The 19,221-nt window shown below is 46.8% G+C and overlaps 1 protein-coding gene across 22 annotated transcripts in view; it reads right to left on the bottom strand.

Annotated features, from left to right (window-relative positions):
* MYO18A (myosin XVIIIA) overlaps positions 1 to 19,221 on the bottom strand; it is a 778,205-nt gene that overhangs the window by 333,274 nt on the left and 425,710 nt on the right. For all 22 annotated transcript variants that reach the window (XM_086955115.1, XM_086955123.1, XM_086955114.1 and 19 more), the window contains 4 exons: positions 6,469 to 6,610; positions 5,773 to 5,932; positions 3,529 to 3,715; positions 411 to 648 (listed from right to left, as the gene is read on the bottom strand). In XM_086955115.1, coding sequence (XP_086811241.1) covers positions 411 to 648; positions 3,529 to 3,715; positions 5,773 to 5,932; positions 6,469 to 6,610 — 727 coding nt within the window. The remainder of the gene's footprint in view (positions 1 to 410; positions 649 to 3,528; positions 3,716 to 5,772; positions 5,933 to 6,468; positions 6,611 to 19,221) is intronic.

The following is a 19,221-nucleotide window of genomic DNA, read 5'->3' as shown; positions in this document are numbered from 1 at the left end:
GTTACAGAAAAGAATCAGTTTGTTTTCCCAGGTTCAAATTTCCTTCCTAGGCTATATTTAAATGAAGTCCTCTGAAAATAACCAGCTGCACCAGTATCACGATGCCACCAGCCTATGTGAAAACGTGTTCCTCATACTTCAGGTAAGCAGCACTTGTAATTTCATTTTCTTCACTTTGTTCTGGTCCCTAGAAGACATTGCTACCACCACTTGCTACTAACTAACTACCCATCAGCTAAGACCAGTAATAACACTCTAAGCAAATCCCAGTTGTAGCTGATCTTACCGTCACCTAGTTACATTTTAGAGTTTATTTGGGGCATCACCCAGTTCAGTACTGTCCAAGCCATGCCAGTGTACTACACAGGGTCTGGCGCGTGATCCACCCACATCCCAGGAAATGCACTCACCCTGTCGGTGCATGCGCAGGGCGTCGAGGAGCCTGGAGCCGCGGATCTGGGCCCGCAGGAGCGGCACGTCCAACTGCATGAGCTCGGCCACGCAGCTCTCCCCGGGAGGGTCCAGCTCGCCCGTGCTGATCCGGGTCGCCGGCACCACTTGGCTTTCGCTGTTGCTCACCTCGGCCTTGGGGAGGAAGCAGTGAACGAAGTGGATCTTGGATCTCCTGATGGTGTCAATGAGCGCATCCTGTGCAGGGAGTGAGGGGAGGAAAGCAGCAAGGGTTACCCGGAGTCAGTCAAGGAGAGCAGACACAGCAGGAGCACAGGTGAAAGCAATCCGCCACTTGTATGCCAATATGACTTCTGACATGTAGACAGATACCAGGTAATATCCGAATCAGCTGAGACCTTATCAGTTACTAATTGCTGATCAATTATTCAGGAATGTACATTACAAATTGCTATTTACTCTGGATTACATTTCCGGAAAACGTGACAAAAGTCCTTGAATATGGCAGCAAAAAATAAATAAAGCGGGCATGATTCATAACCTAAAACATGCTATATATATATATATATATAAATATAATATTTTTTACAACGGAAGAGTAATTGTCAGCAACATGTATCACTTTCTCTCTTAAACCAAGTGGTATATTAAATATACTAATGGTTTAAGTATGCAACCCCCATCCATCGTCTAGTTCGAAAACAGAGGCCCTTCCCCCCTAGGAGTCTGCCACAGAGGGTTACAGCTCGTGCTCTGCCACGAGACCTATAGAGGGCACTGCCACCAGTGTGATAAAGGGAACCATGCCAGCATGGAGCGTGGTGGCGTCTACCCAAGATAAGTGGATTGGTAGCACCAGCTGTAACCTTTAGAGAGTGCTATATGTTGACTACTGTGTTTGTAGTCACAGCCCTCTTTTCATTGGCGGAGCTGCAGAAGGCTCACAAATATATACAGGCCATGCGGTGTTTACAACAAACCGATCATGTCTACTGAAAATGCACGGAGCTATGAAGTGTGAGCTCTGCCACGCAAGACATGCCAGAGGCTGGACTGCTGATCTATGGTGAATCTGCTCCCAGCTACTACTACTTACCTGTCTGCTCCTCAACCTTCCTGGAACCCTCCGGATAGACGCCTACTACCATGCAGTATTCAAATTTAGTTCCAGAAAAGACTGCTCTCTGTAGGGGATGAACTGAACTGTAACTACCTAGGAAACTCCTCAGCCTTTCTGGAATATGTTCATGGACTCTGCTAGTCTACAATGAGAGCCAAAGTCCATGCCCAATGTCAAACAGCGACTTCTGGTCGATCATGTCTTATTTTATGAAGATGCTTAGGTTCCAACTCCTAGTAAACAAGAAGATAGTTACTAGCTTTTGCTGTAAATTGTGAAGGCAGCGCTGACCAGAGAGCAACATTTTCATGTTATTATTATTTTCTTCTGAAAACGGCCTCCCAGCAATCTGAAACCAAACTTCTGGGGGAAAGATCAAAATACTCACATAGTCTTTTGGGAAACATTCACCAGTTGAGTTATTGTTCACCTGGCCCTTGTGTTTCTCAGTCCCAGCAGCAGCATCACAATCTAATCTGTTACAAAGGCAGCAAATTCTGTAGCTGGCAAATTATACCTAAAACTTTAAAATAGTCACGAGTAGCTTCCACCATAGCTAGGCCTACAACCAACTTCAGAAAGCAGCTACGGCTCTGCTCCTCCCGAGTTTCCAAGCAAAGAGGCAGGCTGAAAAAACACAGTTTGCCTAGATAGCCAATCGACCAGGATACAAACCATAAGCCTAAAAAATATTTAGTTAAATTGTTATGTTCTCTGTATATACACAATATCTAATTGTTCCTGGGTGCTGGACAAAGTTCACACCATATAAATCCTTCACTAAAAATGTAATTATTTAGCAACATGTCACAATAGGATTAACATTTAGAAGTTAAATCCTAGTTCAACAGAGCTGCCTGTTAACCTCTTCTACAAGAGAACAGGCGGAGGTACCCAGATATTCATGGGGCAACTAATGAATGCAGACAAAGTTGTAAGAGTGAGCATGGAGGGGGAAAAATTGTGGACAGGAAAAACCTACCAGGTCCACCCTGTACGTGCAATGATTCCTTACTCTTGGTGCACAGACTACTTGGTCTCCAAATTATCACTGCTTGTTCAATCTGGCTCTTTGCTTCAGCCGAAACCCAAGGCTACATTTTTGTATACAGACACCACGATCCGGTCAGTGAGGGTAATGGTTGGGTATAGCATGAAGTACTATGTCTGGTGATCAGGCCCAAGAGGAATTAAGGAAAATTTTGATTAACTTTTTATCCCGAATGATAAATATCATTTGAATTTGAGGCGGTAGAAGGAAGCAGACCATGGAACACACTTAGAATCTGTGAACATCCTATGGGATAACAGAAGGGTTTTTTCCAACTGCAGAGATGAAGATCCAGGTTGCCAAGCACACTGGACTATTTCTACTAAGGCACCCTATGCATCAAAGGTGGCATTGTAAGTATACTGAGTGGGAAATGGCAAAGATATGGATTTCTAAGTCTCTTGAACGAATAGTGGATGCATCTTTGGCCTTGGAACTGCAAGTGGCACAGAGTGTTCGAATGTAAACGCCTAGTTGTCTACAAGGGCATCCAAGTGAGGTATTATACTTTTGTCACTGTATGCATTTAAGGAAAAAGAGGTACACATATATAGAAGAAATCAGGCGGGGATCACACAATGTGCCCAAGTCTGGATTAAACCTTAACGAAAATGCGTAGCAACGGAACAACGTATTCTGCTATCTTCCATGAAGAGTACATAAGAGCTTTCCATGCAAAGTATCATGCAAGTATCAAGGAAACCAACTCGGAAAGAAGCATCTGTTTATTCTCTAGCATAGGCCGTCCTGCAGTAGTTGGATTTAAGAAAGAAAAAGAGATATCCACTGTCGAGCAGGTGGGGCCTCAAGACTTATAGAAGCAGTAGGTGGACCATGGCAGGTGGACAGTTGGCTGAAGATTCAACCTCCTCTATGGCTGCCCTTTTCTCACTGAACACCAACTTAACCACTCCTTGTTAACATGAGTGCACAAGGGCTCACTTACCACCTGCAGCTTGATCTGGATGCAGAGAGATTTCTTCTTCACCGCTGCCACGCCAGTTGTAAACGTCTTCCGCATGCTGGTTGCTCTTCGTAGAGCAAGCTGGGACCCGCCCTCCAGCCCAGCAATGGAGCCCGAGAGCACCATAGCAGACCCAGTTCTTCCAGCAAAAAGGCTACTGATGATCTTCCTGCAGAACAAAAAAGAAACCAGTTTTTAGAGACTTTACGTGTTTGCATGTATGCCTAAGTTATTTATTTAGCACAAACATAGCCACAAGGCAGTGGAGCCTTACACAGATTTTTAAAAAAAGATAAAATCAACGAGTGATAGGAGAGGTATCTGGATTATGGACACTTAATGCACTGTGATGTAGTGTTCTTTAAAGAGGAGTCTTTAACATCTTCCTAAATTAGAGTAGCATTAGGGTCGTTTGAAGGATACAGGGATGTTGTTCCAGACTTAGGGTGCAAAGATGAAAAAGGCCTGCTGCCTTGTTTTTTAATTTTTATGTACACTTATTAGTCTGCATTCTGATGGTGGGTCTGGGTGTGCTGAGAACTTACAGAGATGATGAGCTTGTCTGCCAAAGCAGGGGTGCTGGTCATGATTACTATGTACAATGCAAGATGGTGCAGGCTGGAAGAGAAGACACAGGGGTGATATGATTATATTTCTTCACGCCCTGGATGAGACGTGCTGTGGTGCATAGGATGCCCTTAACCTCATGGGTGCTGCTGACTAGCTCAGCTCGTCATGAGGCACAGTGGAGCAGCACTCATGACGAGCTGAGCTCGTCACAGACGTTGGAACGTGACGAGCTGAGCTCGTCATGGACGTTGGAACGTTCGCATGCGGGGGTAATTACCCCGCTGTGCTGAACGTTCTAAAAACGGGTGTGGCCGTGACGAGCTCAGCTTCGCTGTGCCTCATGACGAGCTGAGCTCGTCACCAGCATGGCGGCGCTGCGCGCGGCCCCCCTTCCCCCGCACTGCGGGGGGAAAACACCCCGCAGTGAAGGGGTTAAGGTGTGCCAGTATGGAGTCTGGAAAGCCATGGAGCAGGACCATACCACCATCCAGATGTTAGAGTATGAGGGCTTAAACATCAGTTCTGAAGTCCGCCTTCTGGAAGAAATGGTTTCATCTTCACTAAAGAGAGTGCTGATAACAGGCCGTCTTTTTTTTTATTTGTTCCTCGAGAATAAGGTTGGTGTCCAGGATGAATTCAAGTGATTTGGCATTCGGTAAAAGTTGGTTTTTGAAACTTCCAAGGTTCATGTAACTGAGCCAGGTTTGCACTGTTTCTTGTTTTTTATTCTTGGTAAATAACAGAAATTCTGTCTTGGCTGGGTTAATCTTCAGATAGGCGCTGGACATCCAGGTCTGGATAATGTTTAGGCAGCGTTTGAGGTTCAGCAAAGGGGTAAGTAGTCCTAAAGATCACACATTTATTGGGAAACCTGTATTGCTTCTAAGAATAAGGGTAGAAACTCTCAATAGACTACGCAACTACTCCTGACTAGGTGCCCAGGTGTTGATGGCAGAAGTATGAGACCTGCACTGTACAATATGCAGCCTTATCCACATTAAGGGCATGTGGCAGAAGGCCAGCGACCCATATGGCAAAACCTAACCTTCTAACTATGTAGCTCCATGTTCTTGGCAGTTGCAGGCTAGACACACCACGTAGGATGTGTAGTTTTTACTTGTCCATGTGTCAGGTGTCTATGCCAGAAGCAGGCAGGGCACCCATAATAACACAACCTTTTTCTGTCTGTGTGAATATGGCAGAAAGCGTCTATACATCTTTTGTAGGGCACTTGCCCCTCTCTTGACTATGTGGCTGCATATCATTAGCAGAAGTAGTCTAGGCACACTTTCTTGGAAATGTAGCTTACTCCTGTGAATGCAAGGAGGTGCTAACCTGCAGAAGCAGGCAAAAAACTATTTGGAAGATATGTATCTCTCTCCTGCCCATATGCCAGAGGGTCTATTCAACCTTTTCCTTTCCATGTGCTGTAATCCCCAAAGGGTCTCAGTCGAGGAATTCCTGAGTTTGACCGAAATGTTAATCTGAAATTGAAGCAGGTTTGATAGATGAGTTTGCATAGCAGTTTCTAAAAATGGCCGCTAGTGACCAAAGTGTGAGGCTAGCTCTGTGCACTGTATGGCAGTATGCACATAGTACAACAGCTGGATCTGTAAATGAGGAGTATCATTCATGCTGTTACCCAAGGCTGCTTACTTCTGTGAGTCTTGCAGGAGCGTGGCCGCTTGCTGGGAGGCCGGATTCTGCTTGACATGATTGAGCCATCCTGTGGCATCATACTCCACCCAGTTGGTCCCGTAGCTGTGACCCAGGAAGAAATGGCGCGCTTTATCACTCCGAAGCAATGGCTTATGACCTGAGAAGAGACACGAAAAGAGAGTTCAAGCAGACGAAAAGAAAACAAAAGAGGATCATGCAAACAGGTAGATACAAAATGGAGGATGCAGAAACAGGAGAAAAATACAAAATGTGGGATAGACTGGTAATTACTGGCAGAGGCAATTCTGTAAAAGATCATGTGGGATGGGATTGTATATGCTGGTATAGAAGGCTATGGTACAGGATAGGCTTGCATGAAGTGGCAGAGGTGCTTTTGATGTGAAGTGGGAATAAGATGGGATTGTGTACAGAGGCTTTGGTGATTGTGATGTTGACCTGGACTGATATGTAAAACAGTGGCAAGAGAGAGGCCTTTATTCACTGGCACTGGAGGATCATGTTTATTTCACACAGGAATCTCTTGACAGGACTGTAAGCCTTGGAGTTGGAGGTTCTTGCGTGAAACAAACAATCTGTGATTAGATGGACCCGTGAACAATGATTCTTCAAGGCACCAAAAGCAGCCCCTGCTGTTTACCTGTGCATCTCCTGCCATCCCAAGTCCCCCCTCACCTTTATCCTCTCCTTCCATGGGCCCATAGTAGGCGAAAAGCCGTTCCAGGAGGGTGTCTTCTGTGCCACCTGGCTGCAGCGCCTCTTCTTCCAGGAGCCAAAGCAGACCACGAGCTTCATCCGTCCGGGCCAACGTCCGTACCTAGAGTTTAAACATGCACAAGCCACAACCTCAGCTCTTACAAGTGATTAGAGTGTCCTGCTGCCAGAAGGAGAGGACAAGAGCTGACCATTCCCTGCACTCAGAGAAATCCTTTTTGTATTATCTTTTAATTTTTACATTATATACAACCGTACTATCAGAAATCTAGAGAGGTTACTGCTACGTGTATGAAAATACCTACCGAGGACCTGTAGACTTCTAGTTGCACCACTGCATCAATCAGAAGCTTGAGGCCTATTCTTCAGAGGCCTTGTCACCCCTGCCCCAAATTATCATGAGAATGTTTCGTCTTCATTAATCAGTGCCCCTCTGCTATCACTCCACCGCCCAGGAGTCAGACATCAGTGTGCAGCCTCTGCCTCCTTCTACGGGCTGTTACCACAGTGTCCATCCATACAGTACTCATACCAATCTCCCAGTCAGGTTATGACTGCCTTTAGTCCTCAGAACAGTATAGGACATCATTTCACTGCAGCACAAAGGCATAGTTAGCGTCACGCATTACCGTAGTCGGGCCATTCCAGCAGTCTTCAGTCAGAGGGGTCATTAAACCTTTGCAGTGCTGAGGCGCCGGTCACCATCCAAGAGCACCTATAGTTACAGCATCAATAAATCCTCCTACTCACTATCCATGTTCCTTCACTATGGATCATCAACTAAAATGAGCCAGCTCTTGATGACCTGTCCAGATAGGACCCATTTCCAAAAGTTCAACTTCCCAAGAAAATCATCAGACAAGGTCACACCTACCCATTGTCAGCACACCTTGAATCGTTGACTGTCAGCCTGAAGTTCTGACCACAGAAAGGCAAGACGACAGTGTTTCCAGTCCTCCAGTAGATGATATTTGCTGCTGATGAGCACAGTAGCATTTTAATCCACCTTTACCACTCCTCACCCGCTCCCTTCTACCTAGACTATTCTGTCACATGCCGCTGAGGTACTCTCTCTTACGACTGATAGATTCATGGGCTTCTTATCAACCAATTCTTTTGAATCACAAGCAACTTATCTTCTGCTCTAAAAGGTCTTAATCACTGCTGGATACAGAAGTCTACTTTTACACCTAATCAGACACCTATTGTTCTTTAAAATCTCTAAGAACCATTGTCTCTGATGTGTTCGCCCTAATGAACCACTCTGGGTTAATGTAATGCTTGATAGACGCCAGCTGGCAAAGCATAAATAGCCTTAAAACCGCGCATGACTTAATCAACAAACACAGATTCTGCAGCGTAGGCTTTTCGCATAATTATGGATTTAGCGCACCTACCACATCATTATTCACCTGCTACATAATTTCCAGATTTCAATAAAAGAACAAGTTACTTACCTTCTGTAGCACTATTTTTGGTGGATATTCTATTTAACTGCAGATTCCTCACCTTTAGAATATTCCCGGATGCCAGACTGGAACAAGAGATTTTCTTTATCAGTGCTCTCGAGCCCCAACAGGTGGCTTTGCGTGGATCCGTGGTGCAAATTGGAAGGACGGAGCAGAGCCAAACATAAGCGCCACCCGAGGGTTGACATTATTTTAGTTCATTTTGTTTTTTTCTGTGCCTTCAGACTTGGAGACGTTAACGAGGCCACTCTACAGTAGAGGGAGGTGGAAGGGTAGTGAGAAATCTGGTGATAGATGGAGTATCCTCCGGAAGTGAAAGTTACTTACCTTCAGTAAGAATCTTTCAGATGGATACTCCATCTACCTGCAGAAACCTCACCTTCTGAACATCTCAGGTGTCAGAGTGAACCTGGATACTTTTCAGTAGCTCTCCACGCCGGCAGGGGGCACCGGCTCCTCATCAGCAGCGGAAAGACTACTATCCTGACAGCACTGGAGCCATAAAGGGCATTCGTGTGTACCCTGGCCTCAGTTCCCCATCCATTTTTACAAGCTTTTGAGGCGAACACAACGTGAACTACATCAGATTGACAAGGCCCTGTAGCATAACTAAAGAGGAACCTTATTATGGCTGCCAGCATTCAAAAGGGGAGGATGGTATGGTCAGTGAGAAATCTGCAGTTAGTTATACTACCAACACAAGACTGTAACCAAAGTTAAGTAACTTTTTCTTCTGATGTATACTTCTACCTACAGATTCCTCACCTTTTCAATAGACTCCCCAAGAAGTATCCAACCAGGAGGTGGGTTTGAAAGGCTGGTTAAAATAAGAAGTCCTGAAGGACAGTGTGTGCGATGTGACCCTCCCTCCACATCTCCAAATCTGAACAGTAATGCTGTGAGAAGGGGTGGAGGGAAGGCCAGCTATGCAGATGGTAACTTCCCTTGCAAGAGCTGAAGCATAGGATTTCGTTCTGGCCATCTTGCCAGTGTAGCCTATGAAAAACTAATAGTCAATCAGGACGTCCTTGGTACGGTCAATGAAAAAAATTACCACTCTTCTGGGATTCATCCTATGAAGCCTCTCTTCCTCTTTACTGAAAGGATGAGGAGAAGGAAAGAACACAGGTAAGGAGATGGACCACCCCATATGAAAGGGCCTTGGACGAATATATGACGTTACAACGCAAACAATTACAATGCATACTTTTATATCGCAGTTTTTACAACGCAACTACCATTACATCGCATGATTTTACTACGCATACCATTACAATGCATGATTTTACAACGCATACCATAACAATGCATTTTTTTAACTACCATTCCAACACATACCATTCCAACGCATACCATTCCAAAGCATAATACTTTTAGTGCAACAGTAGTGTAAGTGTTATATAGCTTAGGGGTAAAATGCACTATTCCCCCTCCAGTGAGTGCAACAATAGGGAAAGTGTTGGATAGTGTAGGGGTAAAAATTACTATTCCGTACTACCCAATACCAATACCCAGGCTAAAACGTAAAAATATCCATTACTAACCTTATACTGCATTGTGATGGCATGCGTTGTAATGGCATGCGTTCTAAAGACATGTGTTTTAGTAGCATGCGTTGTAATGACATGCGTTGTAAAGGCACTTGCGTTGTAAAAGTTGCTTTGTACAGACATTGGGATGTAATACCTGCGTTGTAATGGACGTTTCCTGCCTTGGACAAGAAAGTAGCTTTTGTTCTAAGAACCAGCTTGTCGGGGTAAAAGGTAGTGAAGGAGGGCTTGATCCTTAGCACCTGCAACTCACTGACCTGCCTCGCCAATGTAAAATGGCTATAAGAATAACAGCCTTAAAAGTAAGCAGTCACAACTGGCCACTGTGGAAGGGTTTAAACGGAGAACACAATAAAAAGTAAGAAGAAGATTAAAATCCCATTGCAGATTTATAAAAGGGGAAATATGTTGTAGAGGCCCTTTGGACACCTAATAACTATCAGTGATTTAAAGAGGGACTGTTGGTCCGGGAGACAAAGAAAGACCGACAAGATGGATAAGTAGCCCTTTAGTTTAATCATTGTGCACCCCTGTTGAGCTACTGACAGGGCAAAGTTTAATATGTCCAAGACGGCATTAAGAGGGTCTACTGAGTTGTACGTACCCCATTTTACAAACCAGTTCAATCTCCCAGAATACACTGTTTTGGTGGAGTGCCTACGGTCACAAAGGATAATATCCACTACTTCAGGAGGTAGGGAAAAAGCACTCAGTTACCCCACTCAACCTCCAGTCATGAAGGTAGAGGCTCTGGAGGTTGGGGTGCAATACCCGCTCCGTAATTTCAAGAGGAGGTCTACCCTGTGAGGGAGGGTACATAGAATTGTGCATCAGTTCTGCCTACTATACCATTCTTGACCAGTCCATGTTATTAAGAGGTCATGGTCCTGATCTAAGTATATTTTCCTCAGCAGCCGATTAATCAAGGGTATGGGGAAGGGGGAATCCCGTAAGGAAGCAGAAAGTTCCACTTCAACCAAATTGCATTTTCCAAAAGTCCCTGCAACGGAAACCAGAGGTCACAGAACACTGGGAAATGAGCACTGTCATGAGTGGCGAAAAGACCCACATGAGGTAGGCCCCAAAGATTGAAGATATATTGGACCACCTCTATATAAAATCTCTACTCGCGGTCAACAAGGTGATGCCAACTGAGGCTGTCTGCCTGAACAATGAGAACTCCTTCCAGATGATTGACGACTAGCCAGATTTTGTGCTTTTGCATCCAAGACCACAGCCATAATGCTTCTTGACACATACGATGCAACCTTACACCCCTGTTTGTTGATATGCCACATCACAGTTGTGTTGTCCGTCAAGATTTGAATGGAGTGGCATCAAAGGGATGGCAGGAAGGCCTTCAGCACTAGTCGAATCACTTGAAGCTCCATCAGTTTGATATGCAAAATCTGTCCTTCTAGAGGCCAAAGGCCTTTGATCTCCAGATACTCTAGATGAGCTACCCACTCTAAGGAAGGGAGCATCCGTTATCATCACATTCACTGCTGGCAGCAGTTGGAATGGCCTCCACTGCACCAGGCTGCCTTCCACACCACTACACTATACTAAGTTCACTGCTCTTTGATCAACGCAGAGTAGCATACAACTTTGCCATGTAGAGACCACTGCCAGCGGAGGCACCATTGGAGTGCTCTTGTATGCCAGCGTACGTGACTACTGGAATGAAGGAAGTTAGCAGACCTAAGAGGTGTAAAACCATCAGGACGGGAACTTGTGCTCCATACTGAAAGTCAGAACCATAGCCTGAATACCATTCAGAAACATCAGAACCATAGCCTTAAAAACTTCTATTCGACATAGTGTCCAGCACTGCCCCAATAAGCAGTATTAACTCAGCAGGCATAGGTTAGATTGAAGCTTAATGGAAAAACCAAGGTTGAACAGCAGAGACGCAGTGACTCGAAGGTAATCCAACACCATTTCTGGGGACCTGACTTTTAGGAACCAGTTGTATAAATACGAAAATACCGGGATTCCAGTATGTATGATATGGGGGCTACCACTGGCACCACATTTTTGAAGACCCAAGAAGCTGAAGTCAAACTAAATGGAAGGACTGAAAACTGGTAATGTGCTGGTCCTACGGTGAAGCATAGATACTTTCTGTGTGACCTTAGAATTGGTATATGAAAATCTGCACCCTGCAAGTCAACAGACACCATCCAGTCTTCCACTTTTAGCGCAAGAAACACCTGTGCCAGTGACAGCATTTTGAACTTCTTTCGCAGAACCGTGATGTCTAGGGTCAACAAAGACTGCCACACTTTGCCAGAACCAGGAAGTATCACGAATAGCACCCTGGGCTTGGTTTCTGCTCTGGCACCAAATTCACCACCCCTTTTAGAGTATGATCTCTACCTCCTGCTGAAGGATAGTAGGCTAGTTTGCTGGAGGGGCGGAGGTAGAGGCTGGATGAGTGGATTGTGGAAAAGCATTCCCCTTTCCACAAAGAGCAAGACCCACTGATCAGACAGTACTGCTCTCTAGGCCTGTGGAAAGGAGGATGCCCATCCCCCAATCAGTGCACTGTGTTTTAACAAGGGTATTCTAGGGCTGCTGCCTGGCAGTGACTGTGCAGGAACATGAGAAAGAGAGAAGAGGCAAAAGAGGGAGGGAGGTTCTACCTTTGCCATGTCCACGCTACAATTTGTGCACCTGATTGGCTTTCTGCTGTTACTGGGAGCTCTGAGTTAGCTGTCTGCCTCAAAAGGATGACCTCCTTGAAAAACCTTGAAATGTTCTGTACTGCTGATAGTCCCGTTGTTGTGTCTGCAGGCCAAGCGACCTAGGGGTAAACTTGCTCTCCTTAAATCTCGAGAGCGAAGTCTACTTTTGCTCTAAAGAGGCCCAGCCCGTCAAACAGGAGGTTCATCAAAGTGCATTGCAAGTCTGGAAACCCCCGAGTTCCATAGCCAAGGATGGTGATGGAGCGATACAACTGTGCCCGTGGCACGTAGCACGGAGTCCACAGTTTCACTGCAGTCTGGCCATGCTTCACTATCTCAGTGCAGTGAGCTTGGAGGTGTTTTGTTCTAGGGGGGGTCAGCTGTGGCACTGGTAGTGTTGATCGCCGTGCTGGTTGTGTGGGTAGAGGTGGGAAGGGCTGGCATGGTGTAGAGTGTGAACAGTCTGCCAGAATATTGAGGTGGAGAAGCGTTAGTCGTGGGTCCGGGTCTGAGGCACAGACTGGCTGTCCGAGTCTGAGCCAGGGTTATGGGAGGCAAGAGAAGGAACTGAGCAAAAAGGAACCGTGGTATAGGGCATCAGCATCACACCAATGGCATAACCCTTTAGAACCCATGGGCTTGAAGGCACTCTAGAGGGGAACATGGCCCTGTGAAATACATGGAACATGACATTTAAAAATCAGGCAGGGTCTGTTTCAGGGGTCAGGAATTCAGGACACGGTTGCCGGGCTGGGGCCTGGCTGACTGCACCGCAGGCATCAGTGGATCAGGATTCAGTGCTGGGTTCACATGAGCTACAGGTGCTGGATCTTCTAGAGGAAGATCAAAAAGCTTTAGTTCCAACAAAGACTTCCCAGGAGTGCGGGAGTATCTTGACAACTTTCAAAGAGCATTATCACTTGCAGTCATGGTGTCACTTCTTCTTATGTTTTCTCTGGGATGACTCGGACTACTGCTGCAAATCTGGCAAACTAATCCTGGACCTAGATTGTCACTTGGATCGATGGTCCTATGGACCCTGGGCCGCAAATAGCATATTTTCCGGTTTATTTATGGCCCTAGGGTGCATGTTTCTGCAGGACTCGCAAGACCTGATGTCGTGATCGGACCCAGGCAGCAGAAGCAGATATCATGCGGGTCCGTGATAAACATTTGTCCATTACTGTCCCTACAAGGTTGAAGCCTGAAGATTTGGGAGGTGACATCCCAGTCATGTTCTTTAGAATTCTGAAGAGATGAAAGGTGTTGTATGGAGATTCCTTGGCACAGGTATGACTGGACAGCCCAATTGTGCGAGGCAAGGGATCCAAGGTCCCTGCCACTTGTACCTAGGTAATGCAAAAAATCCCAGATCACTGCCTGCCTTACTCAAATCTACGCAAAGTATTCCAGACCTGTGCCTGCCGTACCCATATCCATGCAAGGGAACCCATGTGACTGCCAGCTGTGCCAGTGTTTATGCTAGGGATCCCAGGTGACAGCCAGCCGTGCCAGTGTCTATGTGAGCGACCCCAGGTGATTGCCAGCCATGCCAGTGTCTATGCAAGGGACCCCCGGTGACTGCCAGTGCCTATGCGAGCGATGGCAGGTGACTGCCAGCCATTTCCGGTAGCTGTCAGCCGTGCCTATGCGAGGGATCCCAGGTGACTGCCAGCTGTGCCAGTGTCTATGTGAGGGATTCCAGGGGACTGCCAGCCATGCCAGTGTCTATGCATGGGATACCGAAAAGGCTGCCAGCCATGTCAGTGTCTATGCATGGGACCCCAGGTGACTGCCAACCGTGCCAGTGTCTATGCGAGGGATCCCAGGTGACTGCCAGCCGTGCCAGTGTCTATGTAAGGGATCCAAGTTAGCTGCCAGCCGTGCCAGTATCTATGCAGGGGACCCAAAGTGATTGCCAATCGTGCCAGTGTCTATGCGAGGGATCCCAGGTGACTTCCAGCCTTGCCAGTGCCTATGCAAGGGATCCCAGTTAGCTGGCAGCCGTGCAAGTGTCTATGCGAGGGATCCCAGATGGCTGCCAGCCATGCCAGTGTCTGTGTGAGGAATCCCAGGTGACTACCAGCCGTACCAGTATCTATGCATGGGATCCCCGGAGACTGCCAGCCGTGCCAGTGTCCATGCAAGGGATCCTAGGTTACTGCTAGCCGTACCAGCCTCTATGCATGGGATCCCAGGTGACTGCAAGCCATGCCAGCGTCTATGGAAGGGATCCCAGATGGCTGCCAGCAGTGCCATTGTCTATGCAGAGGATCCCAGCTGACTTCCAGCCGTGCCAGTGTCTATGCAAGGGATCTTAGGTTACTGCTAGCCGTGCCAGTGTCTATGCGAGGGATCTTAGGTTACTGCTAGCCGTGCCAGTGTCTATGCAAGGGATCTTAGGTTACTGCTAGCCGTACCAGCATCAATGCATGGGACTCCAGGTGACTGCCAGCCATGCCAACGTCTATGCATGGGACTCCAGATGACTGCCAGCCATGCCAGCGTCTATGCATGGGATCCCAGGTGAATGCCAGCCGTACCAGGGTCTATACATGGGAACCCAGGTGACTGCCAGCCGTGCCAGCGTCTATACATGGGATCCCAGGTGACTGCCAGCCGTGCCAGCGTCTATGCATGGTATCGCGAAAAGCAGAGTCAATTCCCAGAAGCCTTCTACAATCCATCCATTGACATCCCATCCCCACGCCGTTTCGCCCCCCTTCACCCCAATTACCAGGAGCCTCGCTGTGCCGCTTGCACAGGAAACACACTGCTTCTCTCGCTGATTGCCCAACTGATTTTTCTGATGAAACCGCAGTGAAAAAAATAACAAGACAGCGCTGCTAGAGAAATACTCGGGCCTGCCTTAAAGGGCACTTAAGCAGCAGAATCAATACTTAATACTTCAGATAGTAAAAACACATTATTGTCTAGTAAAACGCTTTAGTCTGGATGCTCGCGCTTTTAAAAATTCAATCTCGGAGACTAAAAAGTGAAATTACGACTTCAAGTGTAACAAGATATAATGGCCTTTCCTGCTCTCTCAATCACAGTGAGTCACGCGGACACAAGGAAAGAGAAAGAAGGCGGCGACAGACAGGGAAACAAGTAAAGAGAAAGAAGGCGGCGACAGACAGGGAAACAAGAAAAGCGAAAGAAGGCGGCGACAGACAGGGAAACAAGGAAAGCGAAAGAAGGCGGCGACAGACAGGGAAACAAGGAAAGAGAAAGAAGGCGGCGACAGACAGGGAAACAAGGAAAGAGAAAGAAGGCGGCGACAGACAGGGAAACAAGGAAAGAGAAAGAAGGCGGCGACAGACAGGGAAACAAGAAAAGCGAAAGAAGGCGGCGACAGACAGGGAAACAAGGAAAGCGAAAGAAGGCGGCGACAGACAGGGAAACAAGGAAAGAGAAAGAAGGCGGCGACAGACAGGGAAACAAGGAAAGAGAAAGAAGGCGGCGACAGACAGGGAAACAAGGAAAGAGAAAGAAGGCGGCGACAGACAGGGAAACAAGGAAAGAGAAAGAAGGCGGCGACAGACAGGGAAACAAGGAAAGAGAAAGAAGGCGGCGACAGACAGGGAAACAAGAAAAGCGAAAGAAGGCGGCGACAGACAGGGAAACAAGAAAAGCGAAAGAAGGCGGCGACAGACAGGGAAACAAGGAAAGAGAAAGAAGGCGGCGACAGACAGGGAAACAAGGAAAGAGAAAGAAGGCGCGACAGACAGGGAAACAAGAAAAGAGAAAGAAGGCGGCGACAGACAGGGAAAAAAGAGACAGAGAGAGAAGCACAACGAGAGAGAAACGCAGGGGGGCTGCCACCGTTTCAAACAGAGGCAGGAACTCCTAGGCAGATATTTATTTTCGACTCAGTTAAGCAAGCAGGCAGCTCATAGATAATAAAAGACAGAACTCAGGCAGAGAGACTCGGAGAGAGAGAAAGAAAACGTAGAAACTCAAAAAGCGAGGACACATAATATCCACTCGTAAACTAGCTCAGCGCGAGAGAGTTCCCTAGAGTTAAACAGACTTGCCACACAGGGTTGTCACATGGCAAGAAGCCACCGGGCTGTTTAACGCAAACCTGCTCTTCTCAGGGCTCGCGCCGCCACTGCGTGAATAAACTCATAATTCCCGACAGCATATTTTGTGATATATCTATGAAGAGAGAGATGGCACCCCCATGGTATGTAGCGCCACATGCCGGAGCTGCGTGAGCCAGAACGTTGTCTGTTTTGAATGAGGTGCTCATGCACCAGAGAGCTACCCACCACATGGCATTAATGACCTGGGTCCCACAAAAGCTACCGATACCCCTAACTTGCACTGACAGACGGACAGACCACATGTGCAAGGGATGATCAACCAACAGAAGTTCCTCAGGCAGGCTGATATTTACAAGGAGATCCGAAAAGATTGAATAAACCAGGTGGGACCCCTGCTTTGTCTGGCCTGGTGGTTGAAGAAGGTACAGGCGGCGTGACATGCAAACAGAGCTCAGCTGAGCAGTGATTGGTGGACTCTTAGAGTATATCCATGTGTATCCCTTCCCTATGTATATAGAGATAACTCTAATCACTAGTATATGCAGTAGACCGCTGTGCTCTCTTCCATTTCTATGTGACTCCTAGAGTATATCCATGTCTTTCCCTTCCCTATGTATATAGAGTAATCGCTAGTATATGCAGTAGACCTTTATACCATCTTAGAGTATATCAACGTGTATCGTCTCCTTGTGTGACTTTAAATCTTGTACATTTGCAATTTTTTTCCATGTGTATCCTTTTTGTAACGCATGTAATCCTAAGTCCTTATGTTTCTCAACTGGTGCTTATGTAAAGCGCTCTGACACCTTCGGGTAAAGTTTGCGCTATAGAAAATCGCATAAATAAATAAATAAATAAATGATGGGGTTGTGGGGTGACAGCAGGCCTAGTCCAGGGTACGGGGCACCAGGCTCCCTCCCTGCTGCCCCCATGCCGTTGGGTCTCTCAGGAAGCTCTACGTCTAGGGGAAGGGGCTGTGCAGGCAGTGAGGCAGAGCGATACAGCTGGCCCCACTCTGGTGCCCAGCATGTGCCTCCATGCACAGCGGGCCTGGCTTGCAGCATGTGGAATAATTGCTGTCGAAGACCGCCACAGCGCTGTTATTCCAAGGCCTAATGCGCAGTAATCTGCAATAATAGGCTGGGGCGGCATCCAGGACCTTGACTTCCAAGCGGGCCTTTTACAAACCTAATGAGCGGCGCATTGCTTCTTCTCCATTGGCCATGGTCTTGATGGAAGGTAATTACTGGCTGAGAGGAAATGTGCACTTACTGTACCGCAAACAAAATGCCAACCCAAAGCGCGGGCTGGAAAAAACAGCTCTGCATCCTTTCTGGTCTCATCCCGCAGACTGGAAGGTGGAGGGCATTGTTTGTTCATTAGAATAGATGGTATGCGCTGCTTTAACCTTGTCAACTCATTCAACAGGGCTACAGCTCACAGAAATACACTTTACCAAAGAGCGGTTCCTGCACCCTTCGTCACTGATCAATGTAGAACCAAGCAGCAGAGTACTAGCAACCAGGCACAAAAGGAACAAACACCCTCTCAGTGCACTCACCGATGCAACCAGGATGCTATTGGATCGCAACAGAACTTCCTTCTATTTGATAAGAAATATATGTTATGATGATGATGTTAAAGTCAGCATTGTGCCCATCTCTGGAAGCATCTGGTCATCTTCACTGTCAGATGGCGTGCATGTTCACGTATGTCCATGCTAGCTAGCATTTGTGCTTTATTTGTGCAGGTGGTGGGACATGGCATTCTAGTTTGGGGATCAGGACTTATTTTTCTTCACCAGGTTTTGACCCAGAGCAAAGTAGAGAAAGGCGGGAATGAAAGATGAAAAAGATAATAACAGTGAAAAACTGACAGAGGGAGAAAGTATGAAAAGGACACCCCAGAGTGAGATAAAGACACAAACTGTGGAACAAAGAGGCATGAAGTGAATTTGAAACTAGGTAGTCATGCAATTGGCAACCCTGGCATTCACAGCACTTCAGCAAGCTGCAAAGAAACACTTTGGGGTCCCTCACTTCATAGCTTTTTTATAAAATAGGCATGGTCTTGATGTAGTGTGAGTGTTCTTGTGCTGTTATGCCATGCGTCTGAAAGATGTGCTCGGTTTGTTTCCATGTGACTAGATGCCAGATTTGTCAAATGCTTTAACACAAATGTGTTCCATTTGTATCTATGCATTTGTCTTTTACTGTACATATGTGTGCCTGTGCAACGTAACCATCTATTGTGGTCTGGAAATGTTCCCCTCATTCCTATCCTCGCCGACAGCCACCTTGTTCAGTTTTTTTCACAGCACCAACTCGGCGGGAATACTGGAAATATCTTCACCTTCCCCTGGCGCACTGAATTCTTCGGGGAAGCACCGTTGACTGCCTCCCTCCTCTCCAGTACAGGTATTTATCCAAGCACAGACGAATGCTTGAATCCCGCAAGACTGAGATCATCTACCTCAACTCACCACTTCGACGAAAGCATTCAATCACACTCTATGTTCCCTCCCTTCTCCAAGCATGACTTCAAACTCATCTGAAAAAGTCATCACCAATTTCCTCTCCTCTCAGTCAAGGCCATAATCCATTAATTAGCCTTTATCAAGATGGACCACTGCAGCAGCCTGCCCACAAGCGTTTCCACTACTCCCTCCAGTGTTTCCACCACACTCTGATTAACCTTCCCAAACCCTCCTCAATATCCCTACAAGGCATGAGGCAAAATTGTATATTGAGAACACCGGTAACCTACAGAAGATTATTCTTATTGCATTTAAATCTGTCTTCCTTCTCTCGCAACCCTGCGCCTATATCCCTTCACATGCTTGTCCACCTCCTCTGCCTGCAAACCAAAGACCACTTGAACTTCCCCTCATCCTTCTCCTCTCCACCCAATCACCACACCTCAACACAATCAACACGCCACCTATGTCACCTGTTGATTC

This window comes from Lissotriton vulgaris, chromosome 2_1, assembly GCF_964263255.1.
Source record: "Lissotriton vulgaris chromosome 2_1, aLisVul1.2, whole genome shotgun sequence".
In the NCBI taxonomy this organism is placed as follows: domain Eukaryota; kingdom Metazoa; phylum Chordata; class Amphibia; order Caudata; family Salamandridae; genus Lissotriton; species Lissotriton vulgaris.
Note: the sequence above shows the minus strand (reverse complement) of the source record. Positions and strands in the feature narration are given on the sequence as shown.